The sequence below is a fragment of the Ovis aries genome, chromosome X (assembly GCF_016772045.2).
Source record: "Ovis aries strain OAR_USU_Benz2616 breed Rambouillet chromosome X, ARS-UI_Ramb_v3.0, whole genome shotgun sequence".
Lineage (NCBI taxonomy): Eukaryota > Metazoa > Chordata > Mammalia > Artiodactyla > Bovidae > Ovis > Ovis aries.
Genome location: NC_056080.1, coordinates 124,286,502 through 124,299,275, shown reverse-complemented (window position 1 = coordinate 124,299,275; position 12,774 = coordinate 124,286,502). Strand labels below are relative to the sequence as shown.

General features: G+C 42.2%; 1 protein-coding gene across 1 annotated transcript; it reads left to right on the top strand.

The window, feature by feature from the left end:
- The first annotated feature begins 1,234 nt into the window (after window positions 1–1,234).
- Window positions 1,235–1,717, top strand: LOC132658811 (protein FAM209-like). Its single transcript, XM_060407998.1, has one exon. It carries the CDS (start codon window positions 1,235–1,237, stop codon window positions 1,715–1,717), a length of 483 nt encoding a protein of 160 aa, XP_060263981.1.
- The last annotated feature ends 11,057 nt before the right edge of the window (window positions 1,718–12,774 follow it).

Here is a 12,774-nt window from a genome sequence, read left to right as displayed (position 1 = left end):
GGCTCCAGTTTGGTGCTCTTGCTGCCACTCCACTCCCACTGGGCCCTCAGGTTCAGTGCACAGCAGTCAGAGGCAAGCCACGTCTTTGTGAGTGAAGCCATTGTCTGCAGGGTGGTTCTCAGTGTTGCCCAGAGACGTGCAGAAGTACCAGTCTTCAAGTCTTACCCAGGACTGACTGAGGACTGAGATCCAGCAAAATGGGACTTTGCAAGCCCTCTAGGTGACCCTGATACACACTTGAGTGTGAAAACCACCGGCCCAGACAGAAAGGCAAAGTGCCGAGTGCTGCAGCCATACACATTCATTCAGGTCATCAACTCGCACAGCACAAAGAAGGGTCGTCTTCCTAGAGAAGAAAGGAACACAGCTCTCAAGCCACACCTGCAGAGCAAGGTCACCTTCAAACACATGTAGCGGTTAAACATGCACAGATGGGGAGGAGGAGTGCAGCCAGCACTTGCTCATCCACAGGGGCATCAGAGCTAGTGTAGTTTTGCCAACTCAGCAATTCCCCAGAGATGTGCCAGTTCTGCTGCTTGTTGCCTGGGAGGTGCATCCCTGCCCTCTGGGAAATTGCCATGCAGGATCATAGAACCTCTGATCTGGGAGGGACCTTAGAGAGTACCTACCTCATTGCCCACCCCTACTGCATCACTGGTGATACCCCTGACTTTCCTTCTCCAGAGGAACCTGGCAGGCTACAGTCCATGGGGTGGCAAAGAGTCAGACAGGACTTAGCTCTGGGCACAATCATTTTTAGGAACAATGGCAGGCCGCACAGAACACCAGTGGCTCCTAGTTTGTGGCCTCTGGCTTAATATCTTTCTTTCCCACTTGGCTCTCTGCTCCACAGGGGCACATGCCCCTGGGTCTGCTCTGCTCACCACAGTGTCTGGATTCCACAAATGGAAAAATAAAAATAGAAGATGGACCCACCCTCCCAGGAGAACACCAGGTTCAGAAAGAATACACTGGCATGGAGATGGCACTCTGTCACTCCTCGCCTCTTTTTCAGCTGCCCACTGGAAATGTCCCCATGTCCCTTTAAGCCCCACTCCCAGTTGACCCCTGCAGGCCTCCTTACCCTCTGCTCTGAAGTCATCCCATGGCCACATGGGTTCTGGTGGGGGCGGGGCCCTCTGTGACGTCACCAAGGGCCCAGCCCTGCCTGGTCCTCAGTCTCCAGGTGCCAGCGCAGACCAGCGCACCAGGAGCCACTTCGTCTCAGCTCACGATGCGGTCGCTAATATGGTTATTTTTTTGGTCTACGTTTATCTCGTTTGTCTTTGCCTATATGTTTTATGCCCTGAGAGATGAAGCCAAAGAACCCCCATGGATGGTGCCCACCGGAAGGCACTTCCGAATTCGGCAGAGTCAACCAGAGCATGCCCCAGGCTGGTTTGGGAGCAATTCGCACTGGCTGTTAATCTTCCTCATGTTTTTGGTGATCCTGAAGTTTCCCGGAGGCGATGACGAAAGTAACGTGTGCACTCCTCCTGGCAGTCAGGGCTGTTCATCTGGCCCTCCAGGAAGAAAGAAGATAAAAGCTTCCCCCTACAAAGACTCTATGTGCGGTGCCTTAACCCAGGTCAAGAAGAAACTTGTGAACCTTGTGTCCAGGATGCGGAATCTGAAACTCATTGCGGCAACCGGTGATAGACGCCAATGTCCCAATATCGAGGTTCTTGGTGATGCACAGAATAACTACGGTATATGAGTTATGGGTCACCGGAGACCCCGATGGAGTGGATTTTCACATCAAGGAAGAAGAGTAGTTGAGTGTTGGCCAACTGTATCCAAACCAATAAAAGTATTTTGAAGCAAAAGGAAAAAAAGCCTCTGCTATTTTTTATTGGCGCTCCAGTTTTACCTTTTCCAGAATGTGGTATAATTGGTATCATGCAGTGTATAACCTTTTCCAGACTGAGAGACCTGCGTTCGATCCCTGGCTTGGGAAGATCCCCTGGAGAAGGGAAAGGCTACCCACTCCAGTATTCTGGCCTGGAGAATTCCATGGACTTTCAGTCCATGGAGTCACAAAGAGTCGGACATGACTGAGCAACTTTCACAGTGTATAACCTTTCCCAGACTAGCTTATTATACTTAATAACATCATTAAGTTTCATCCATTTCTTTTTGTGATTTGATAGCCCATTTCTTTATTCTTGAATAATATTCTGTTATATTGATGTTCTGTAGTTAAACATTCAGGTAGTAAAGGACATTTTGGTTGCCTCCAATTTGTGTGTGTGTGTGTGTGTGTGTGTGTGTGTGTGTGTGTGTGTGAGAGAGAGAGAGAGAGAGAGAGAGAGAGAGAGAGACATAGAGTATGAGTTAAGCTTTATACAATTCGGGTGCATGTTTCTGTGTGAGCATTAGCTTTCAAATCACTTGGTGCACTATCTAGGAGCAAAATTGTGAGATCATACCATATGACAAGGTTTAGCTATGTAAGACATTGCTTCCAAAGTGACTGTACCATTTTGCATTCCCACTAACAACAAATGAGAGTTCCTGTTGTTCCTCATCTTTGCCAGTAACTGGTTTTGTCAGATTTTTGTATTTGGCCAGTCCAAAGAGACTAGATCTGATAGAGATAGTGCCTGATGAACTATGGATGGAGGTTTGTGACGTTGTCCAGCAGACAGGGATCCAGACCATCCCCATGGAAAGGAAATGCAAAAAAGGAAAATGGCTGTCTGGGGAGGCCTTTGCTTCCCAGGACAGCTGTGAAAAGAAGAGAAGCAAACAGCAAAGGAGAAAAGGAAAGATATAAGCATCTGAATGCAGAGTTCCAAAGAATATCAAGGAGAGATAAGAAAGCCTTCCACAGAGATCAATGCAAAGACATAGAGGAAAACAATAGAATGGGAAAGACTAGAGATCTCTTCAAGAAAATTAGAGATACCAAGGGAACATTTCATGTGAAGATGGACTCGATAAAGTACAGAAATGGTAGGGATCTAACAGAAGCAGAAGATACTAAGAAGAGGTGGCAAGAATACACGGAAGAACTGTACAAAAAAGATCTTCACGACCCAGATAATCACGAAGGTGTGATCACTCATCTAGAGCCAGACATCCTGGAATGTGAAGTCAAGTGGGCCTTAGAAAGCATCGCTACAAACGAAGCTAGTGGAGGTGATGAAATTCCAGTTGAGCTATTTCAAATCCTGAAAGATGATGCTGTGAAAGTGCTGAACTCAATATGCCAGCAAATTTGGAAAACTCAGCAGTGGCCACAGGACTGGAAAAGCTGTTTTCATTCCAATCCCAAAGAAAGACAATGCCAAAGAATGCTCAAACCAGCACACAATTGCACTCATCTCACATGCTAGTAAAGTAATGCTCAAAATTCTCCAAGCCAGGCTTCAGCAATACGTGAACTGTGAAATTCTAGATGTTCAAGCTGGTTTTAGAAAAGGCAGAGGAACCAGAGATCAAATTGCCAACATCTGCGGGATCATGGAAAAAGCAAGAGAGTTCCAGAAAAACATCTATTTCTGCTTTATTGACTATGCCAAAGCCTTTGACTGTGTGGATCACAATAAACTGTGGAAAATTCTGAAAGAGATGGGAATACCAGACCACCTGACCTGCCCCTTGAGAAACCTGTATGCAGGTCAGGAAGCAACAGTCAGAACTGGTCAGACTGGTCAGAACAGTCAGAACAACAGACTGGTTCCAAACAGGAAAAGGAGGACGTCAAGGCTGTATATTGTCACCCTGCTTATTTAACTTATATGGAGAGTACATCATGAGAAATGCTGGGCTGGAAGAAGCACAGGCTGGAATCAACATTGCCAGAAGAAATATCAATAACCTCAGACATGCAGATGACACCATCCTTATGGCAGAAAGTGAAGAGGAACTAAAGAGCCTCTTGATGCAAGTGAAAGAGGAGAGTGAAAATTTTGGCTTAAAGCTCAACATTCAGAAAACAATGATTATGGCATCTGGTCCCATCACTTCATGGGAAATAGATGGGGAAACAATAGAAACAGTGTCAGACTGTATTTTGGGGGCTCCAGAATCATTGTCGATGGTGACTGCAGCCATGAAATGAAAAGACGCTTACTCCTTGGAAGGAAAGTTATGACCAACCTAGATAGCATATTCAAAAGCAGAGACGTGACTTTGCCAACAAGGGTCCATCGAATCAAGGATATGGTTTTTCCAGTGGTCATGTATGGATGTGAGAGTTGGACTATAAAGAAAGCTGAGTGCTGAAGAATTGATGCTTTTGAACTGTGGTGTTGTTGAAGACTCTTGAGAGTCCCTTGGACTGGAAGGAGATCCAACCAGTCTATTCTAAAGGAGATCAGTCCTGGGTGTTCTTTGGAAGGACTGATGCTAAAGCTGAGACTCCAGTACTTTGGCCACCTCATGCAAAGATTTGACTCATTGGAAAAGACTCTGATGCTGGGAGGGATTGGGGGCAGGAGGAGAAGGGGACAACAGAGGACGAGATGGCTGGATGGCATCACCGACTTAACGGACATGAGTTTGAGTGAACTCCGGGAGTTGGTGATGGACAGGGAGGCCTGGCGTGCTGTGATTCATGGTGACGCCAAGAGTCAGACACGACTGAGCGACTTCCCTTTCACTTTTCACTTTCATGCATTGAAGAAGGAAATGGCAAGCCACTCCAGTGTTCTTGTCTGGAGAATCCCAGGGATGGGGGAACCCTGTGGGCTGCTATCTATGGGGTCACACAGAGTCGGACACAACTGAAGTTACTTAGCAGCAGCAGCAGTGGCAGCAATGCATGCAGTAAACAGAATGCAAGCAATAATGCCACATGGGAAGCAGCCTCTAGGCCTGATGTGTACCTGAGAGAAATGGGCTGAGTACCAGATGCTGTCTATGGGTTCACACAGAGTCGGACACGACTGAAGTTACTTAGCAGCAGCAGCAGGTATCTCATTATTTTATTTTCACCAGTCTACTCTAAAAAGTTATCTTATTTCCATATTTCCATTGTAGCATTTCCATTGTGTTTTATTACCATAAATTCTTCATACATTTTATCTTTAATCTGAGGTTTAAATAGATCATCTTCTCAGGGAAGCTTCTGCTGCTGTTTACACCATCATTTATTACGTTGCTAAATTAGTCCTCTAATAATTTTTTCATGAGTGTCTCATAACTTTAAATCATGTATATTGAAAAATACTTATTTTTAATTGACAATATTGACCACATTTTCTTTTCTTGAGTATTGCTTTGTCCACTAATGTTTAGTGGCTCCACACAAAATTTTAAGTTCAGCATGAACTTCTTCCTTTGCTTTTTTTTTTGAGGGGCGGTTGTTTTGATTTTCTTATATACTTGCTAGATGTTAACCAAAGTTATATTAGTACCAGTTGCAGTTACAGTACGTTTACCCTGAAGTTTTACTTACAAGCATATATGTATTTTATCAGAATATTGACTTTATCTTAGTTCTTCTTTATATGGTTTTGAAAGCTATGAGCTCATTATTCAAGTATTTTTATAGTCCGTGCCTTTTCTCCACTGAGATTCAAATGAATCCATTTATATAATGTTAGAAAGAGGAAACAATCGTGAAATATGTTGATATACTTACTAAGGGAGATATATTTTTAAAAGAACAGTAACTAAACTATTTGCTATTTGCTAGCAAGAATAATTTTCTCTCAGTGTGTTCTGTAATTATGAAAGTCCATATAGTCTATGTAATCAGAGAAGATATATTAGCAAGCACCTCAATCGAACATAGATTTATAGAAATTCTAATGTTTGGTTTTAATTAGTCTAATTCAGAGTCTTGTTATAGTTCAGTTATCAACATTCTTGTTTTTCTGTCTGTAAAGAGAATGTGCTAGTTTTCTTGGGGGGAAGACTATTTTAATCAATATTCTCCTATGCTTTTGATTTTCAAGAAAACAGACATCTTAAATAAAACACTTGTTTTCAAGGGTCTGGTACCGTGTCTAATGAATATTTCTCTAATTAATATGTTATCATTAGTAAAACGTACATTCTGTTTACTTCCAACACTGATTTAAAGTGACTTATGATAAAAGATGTATTAAATGTTTGGGATTGACATGTACACACTGCTATATTTAAAATGGATGACCATCTAAGACCTACTGTATAGCTCAGAGAATTCTGCTGAATACTCTGTAAAACTTAAATGGGAAAATAATTTGAAAAAGAATAGATATATATGTAACTGAATCACTTTTCTGGACACCTGAAGCTAATGCAAGATTGTTAACTAATTATACTCCAATATAAAATAAAAAAATTTAAAAAAGAAAATACTCCTTCATAGAAGACAAAGATAGCAATATAAACTAAAGAACATTGAGAATGAGGCAAAATATTATTTACTTCATGGTATACTAACTTTATCAATATAAATATAGTCATTATTTGAAATGGAAGGAAATTAACTCAGCACTGCTCTTTCACATAAAGGCATATAAATGCATATTCAGATATAGATACAAACAATAATGGCATTTTTATCAATCATTCATCTCCTTTTTTGTTGTTCCATTATAATAGAATCTGTGTTTGTTATCTCTCAATATAGTGGCATCCTCTTTCATACATCAGATGTTTGTTAAGCACCTACTATGTGTCAGAGTGTTTCAGGCACTGGAGATACAGTGATAAAAAATTCTTTGTCCTCGTGGAATATATATTTTATTCTCAATTTAGATAGAGATAAGCAAGAAGCCAAATATATCACGTAATCACTAAGGGCTATGGAGATAAAACAGGCAGAGGGAAAAAGAACTCAATTAACTAAACGTACATGGAATCAGAAAGAACACTAACTTGTTCTATAGTTTTCATTTTTGTCACTAATATAAGAACTCGGAGACTCTGTGGAACTGACATTGAGAAAATCATGCCCAGAATTATATCTTTTTATTAGTCAATGCAGTGTATAAGGTGGACATGGTGAGTTTTTAGCCACATCCTCAAAATATACATTCTTTATGTATTTTACATGCAATCTTTTTTAAATTTGAAATACAGTCCATGGGGTCGGAAAGAGTTGGACATGACTGAGGGACTAAGCACAGCACATAGTTGATTTACAATGTTGTTGTTTTAACTGTTTATATGCAATCTTAACCCTGTTATAGGGCTTCCCTGGTGGCTCAGAGGATAAAGCATCTGCCTGCAATGCACGAGACCCGGGTTCGATCCCTGGGTTGGGAAGATCCCCTGGAGAAGGAAATGGCAACCCACTCCAGTATTCTTGCCTGGAGAATCCCATGGACAGAGGAGCCTGGTGGGCTACAGTCCATGGGGTTGCAAGTGTTGGACATGACTGAGCGACTTCACACACAACGCTGTTATTGATGATGGATTTGTTTTGCCCTGATGGCTATCTCTTTGTAGAATCTTAATAAGTTTGAGATTAGAAACAAAGACTTTCCTCAGATGCATGTGGTCTTAGTTCTTTTAGACATTTCTTAGTGGATGTTTTAAGTTATAGAAAAATAGCACATTAAGTTTTTGAAAATGACAACATCTTATTCAGGAATAACTCTGGAACTTCACGAAAGAAGCTTATTTTCCCACTGTGAATTTTGCATGCCAAAATGCTCATATCACTAGTCAATTCTCTGAAATATTTCCTTGTAATTTTTACCTGAACTGAGCCTATGAATTTAGTAATTTTCTAGTAGCAAATAAGATCCTATGGAAATGAGACACCAAGAAAAAGGTGGGGAGGGGGGGTTGGAGATAGTTTTGAGTATAAGTATAGGCCTAGGATTCAGGATGTTCCATGGTTCTTTACCAGCTAGCCACAAAGGAAGCCCTTGCTCATTATTCAGTTCAGTTCAGTTCAGTTCAGTCACTCAGTCGTGTCTGACTCTTTGAGACCTCACAAATCACAGCACACCAGGCCTCCCTGTCCATCACCAACTCCCGGAATTCACTCAGGCTCATGTCCACTGAGTCGGTGATACCATCCAGCCATCTCATCCTCTGTCGTCCCCTTCTCCTCCTGCCCCCAAGCCCTCCCAGCATCAGGGTCTTTTCCAGTGAGTCAGCTCTTCGCATGAGGTGGCCAAAACATTGGAGTTTCAGCTTCAGCATCAGTCCTTCCAGTGAACACCCAGGACTGATCTCCTTTAGGATGGACTGGTTGGATCTGCTTGCAGTCCAGGGGACTCTCAAGAGTCTTCTCATTATTAGAGAAATACAAATCAAGCTACAGTGAGATATCACCTCACACTAGGCAGAATGACAATCATCAAAATTCTACAAACAATAAATGCTGGACAGGGTGTGGTGAAAAAGGAATGCTATTGCACTGTTGTGGGAATGTAAATTGATATAGCCACTATGGAAGATGGTATGGAAATTCCTTACAAAACTAGGAATAAAACCACCATATGACCCAGCAATTCCACTCCTAGGCATATACCCCTGCTGCTGCTACTGCTGCTAAGTTGCTTCAGTCGTGTCCAACTCTGTGCGACCCTCATAGACGGGAGCCCACTGTCTCTGGGATTCTCCAGGCAAGAACATTGGAGTGGGTTGCCATTTCCTTCTCCAATGCATGAAAGTGAAAAGTGAAAGTGAAGTCGCTCAGTCATGCCCGACTCTTAGCGACCCCATGGACTGCAGCCTACCAGGCTCCTCCATTCATGGGATTTTCCAGGCAAGAGTACTGGAGTGGGGTGCCTTTGCCTTCGGAAACCAAAATTGAAAAAGACACATGTATCCCATTGTTCACTGAAGCACTTTTTACAATAGCTAGAACATGGAAGCAATCTAGATGTCCACTGACAGATGAATGGATAAAGAAGTAGTGGTACATACACACAATGGAATATTACTCAGCCATAAAAAGGGATGTATTTGAGCCAGTTCTAATGAGGTGGATGAATGTAGAACCTATTATACAGAGTGAAGTGAGTCAGAAAGAGAAAGATAAATATCGTATTCTAATGCATACATATATATGGAATCTAGAAAAATGGTACTGAATAATTTATTTACAGGGCAGCAATGGAGAAACAGAGATAGAGAATAGATTTATGGACATAGTGAGGGGAGAGGAGAGGGTGAGATGTACGGAAAGAGTAACATGGAAACTTACATTACCATATGTAAAATAGATAGCCAACGGGAATTTGCTGTATGACTCAGGGGCTCAGTATCAATCTAGAGGAACGGGATGGGACAGAAGTTGGGAAGGAGGTTCAAAAAGGAGAGGATATATATATGCCTATGGCTGATTCATGTTGAAGTTTGATAGGAAACAACAAAATTCTATAAAGCAATTATCCTTCAATAAAAAATTTAAAAAAATACGTGGGAGAGAACTGTTTTGGAAGCACAAGCCTTGTGCACTTTTAAAGTTTGTTTAGTGTTGGCTCATTTCTGGCTATGTAGTGAAAGTAAAAGTATTAGTCACTCAGTCATGTCCAACTCTTTGTGACCCCATGGACTACAGCCCACCAGGATCCTCTGTCCATGGAATTCTCCAGGCAAGGATACTGGTTGGGTTTGCCTTTTACTTCTCCAGGGGATGCATACAATGTATATATTTAATATACATATTAAGTAACCAGAAAATGAAAATTCATGGTTAGAGAGAATATTAACCAAGTTTTAATAGTTCTAATGTGAAAGATAATCCCTTTGCTAGTTTGAATTAAGCTATGTGAAATATACTCTATGAAAACATTTCCCGAAGCTGGCCTTTTTGTACAAAAATTTGAGATATGTGCAATTCACACATCTTTGATCAATTTAAGCACATTCTGTCTTACTGGCAGGGACCAAAACCTGTAATCAGACAAGGAGTCCTCTGATGAGGGAGATGTTAGAAATGGCAATGACAGTGTACACGGGGTCCTAATTGAGGAATTTTCTAACAGTTATCTAGTAATACAGGGTGCCCTCCATTTGGACTCTGGCAATAAGTTGAGTATTCTTTAGTTCCCAATCAGTGAAGTGAAAATCACTCAGTTGTGTTTGACTCTTTGTGACCCCATGGACTATACAGTCCATGGAATTCTCCAGGCCAGAATACTAGAGTGGGTAACCATTCTCCAGGGAATCTTCCAACCCAGGGATCAAACCCCGCTCTCCCTCATTGCAGGCAGATTCTTTACCAGCTGAGCCACCAGGGATTCCCAGGCAGGATGAGCACAATTCAAAATGTTCTCAAGTCCTGGGCCAGGGGGAATGATCTCATTTGGCACATTATTAAGTTCTTGTGAAAAGGAAAGACATTAACCGCTCACAAATATTTTGTCATTGACTAACTGCAAAGATGTTATCTTTAAAGCCATCCATCTGAGTAGACTAGTTCTCTCGAATAGTAAAGAATGTCAATACATCCTAAAAGCGAGTCGATTTGTCAGGCATCGACAAAACTGCTTTGAAGCCAAATGATCTGCTTTGTGCCTTCACCTTTCTTCCAGAATATACTCACCAACACATGCAAATCTGGACTCGGCCTCCTCTGATGGAGCCTTTTCAAAGAAAACTGAGTTTCTTTGGCTGCAGTGACACAGATGTTTGGGTGGGAGGAGAGGTAGAGGTGATGGTGGCCATGCTATTTCAAGGCTGGGGAAATGGGTGACCCAGCTAAGTAAATAACATGAGCTCCCTCACAGACATGCCAGGCTTCCCCTTCATCTGCTCATGGCTGGAAACAGAAGAGCTCCATTGAATCAATTAAACCAACCAGTTAGATTGACCCAAATTCTTTCAGGAAATGCAAAAGTCTGCTGGCTCCTGGGATTAGCTGGAGTTTCTCAATTGCTCCCCATCTGTACATCACCTTTGTGTCCACTCTAGCTGCAGATTGCTACATCTGCTCACCTCAGTGGCTTGTTTTCCAAACCAAGGTAATTTGAGAACTGCCTAGTTCTAATCAAGCAGTCTTTGAACTCTGGAGAAACTTTGTGGCCAGCCCAGAGAGAAATTTGGCCCTCTTCTTAATTGATTTGCTGCATCTCTGGCATTCTTTTCCACCACCTGCCCTTGCCCTTCTGTAATTCCAGGTGTTGTAGCCAACTTGTTAGATGCAGCTTTGTGGAGAACACAGCCCAGAGCAGATACCATTTGAGGCTTCATTTCTTATAAAGAAAGAAGGATGGGGCCAAGTGGCTGTAGGGGAAATAGGAGCATGGAAAAATAACTGTTTTGTTCCCATCTGGGTGGTGGCATCAGAAGAAGTGAAGAAAGGCCCAAGAACCTTATAGGCAATGACTAATGGCAGAACTCAGATTAAAAGAGACATGGGGCTTAGACAAATTATACTCAGGGCTCACTCTTTCAGCAAGGGTTCCTATCCCTGTGATCTCTAGGGACCACAGAAAATGCCTTGGCACACAGGTTCTTAAACTTGGCTGCACATCAGAATCTCCTGGAAAGCCTAAAATTGTATAACACGGGGAGCTCAGCTCAGTGCTGGGATGACCTAGATGGGTGGGATGTGGGGAGGTGGGAAGGAGGTTCTAGAGGGAGGGAATACGTATATATATATATAGCTGCTTCACATTGTTGTACAGCAGAAACTAACACAATATTATAAAGCAATTATACTCCAATGAAAATTTATTATAGGCACAAGCCCCTCCCTCAGAGAATCGTCCTTAATCGGTGTGGGGAAAGGATCATGGTATCGGCACTTTAAAAGCCCTCCAGATGAAAACCAGAATTGCCATAAAGGACATCATTGAGCTGACTGACCACATTTGAGTACGGACTGTATATTAGATCATATTGCTGTGTCAATGTTAAAACTTCTGAACTTGATAACCAGATTGTGGTTACCTAAGAGGATGTTCTTGTTCTTAGGAAATACATGCTGAAATATTTAGGAGTGAAGAACATGATGTCTGCAATTTAGGTGAATGGATTAAAGGGGGAAATACCATGTAGAAACATAACAAGGGATGAATACAGCAAATATGGCAAAATGCTAACATTTGGCAAATCTGGGTGAGGGCTTACCCTGCTGGCAAGGGTTCCTTGTACTATTCTTAGAACCCTTCTGTTAGTTTAAAATGATTTCAAAAAAAAACAAATTCTTAAAAGTACCCCAGATGAAATAATGTACAACAACATTTAGAAACTACTGGATTCAGAAAAAAACAGAGAATGAGTACCTACTAAACAGCGGTTACAGTGCAAGCCTTTCTGAGTCACTGTCCTACACCAGTTCATCTCTCTCTTTAATGGTCATGTAAATCTCCTGGGAGTCTGGTTCAAAACTCTTTCTGATTCAGAAAGTCTGAGCTGAGGCCTGAGATTCTACATTTTTAATAGACTCTCTGGTGATGCCAGTGTCTCTGATCCATGGGCCACACCTGGAATAGCAAAGCTCTATGACTGAATCACCCTGCCATCCACCTGTCAATCAATCAACACGTTTTTTGGAAGCATGTCCTCTGGGCTCAGCCGTGTAGGAGAATCCCAAGCTCTGGGATCTAACCCCTGATGATCTGAAATGGAGCTGATGTAATAATAATAATATAAAGAAACTGTATCACTAATGTAATATGTAATGTACTTGAATCATCGAGAAACTGTTCCCCCCAACCCCCAGACCATGGAAAAAATTGTCTTCCATGAAACAGGTCCCTGGTGCCAAAAAGGTTGGGCACTGCTGCTCTAAGTGAAGTAGGGTGGGCCCACAGAGCTCTCTGGATAGGTAGTCCATCCATCTTGACCCCTGGACTGTGGCATCACCGTGTGAGCCATGTGGCTTGGCCCTGTGAGAGTCACTCTGATCCCCAGAACAGAACAGAG

Coding starts and splice junctions, on each gene's coding strand:
- LOC132658811 (XM_060407998.1), top strand. CDS start 1,235: ATGCGGTCGCTAATATGGTTATTTTTTTGGTCTACGTTTATCTCGTTT.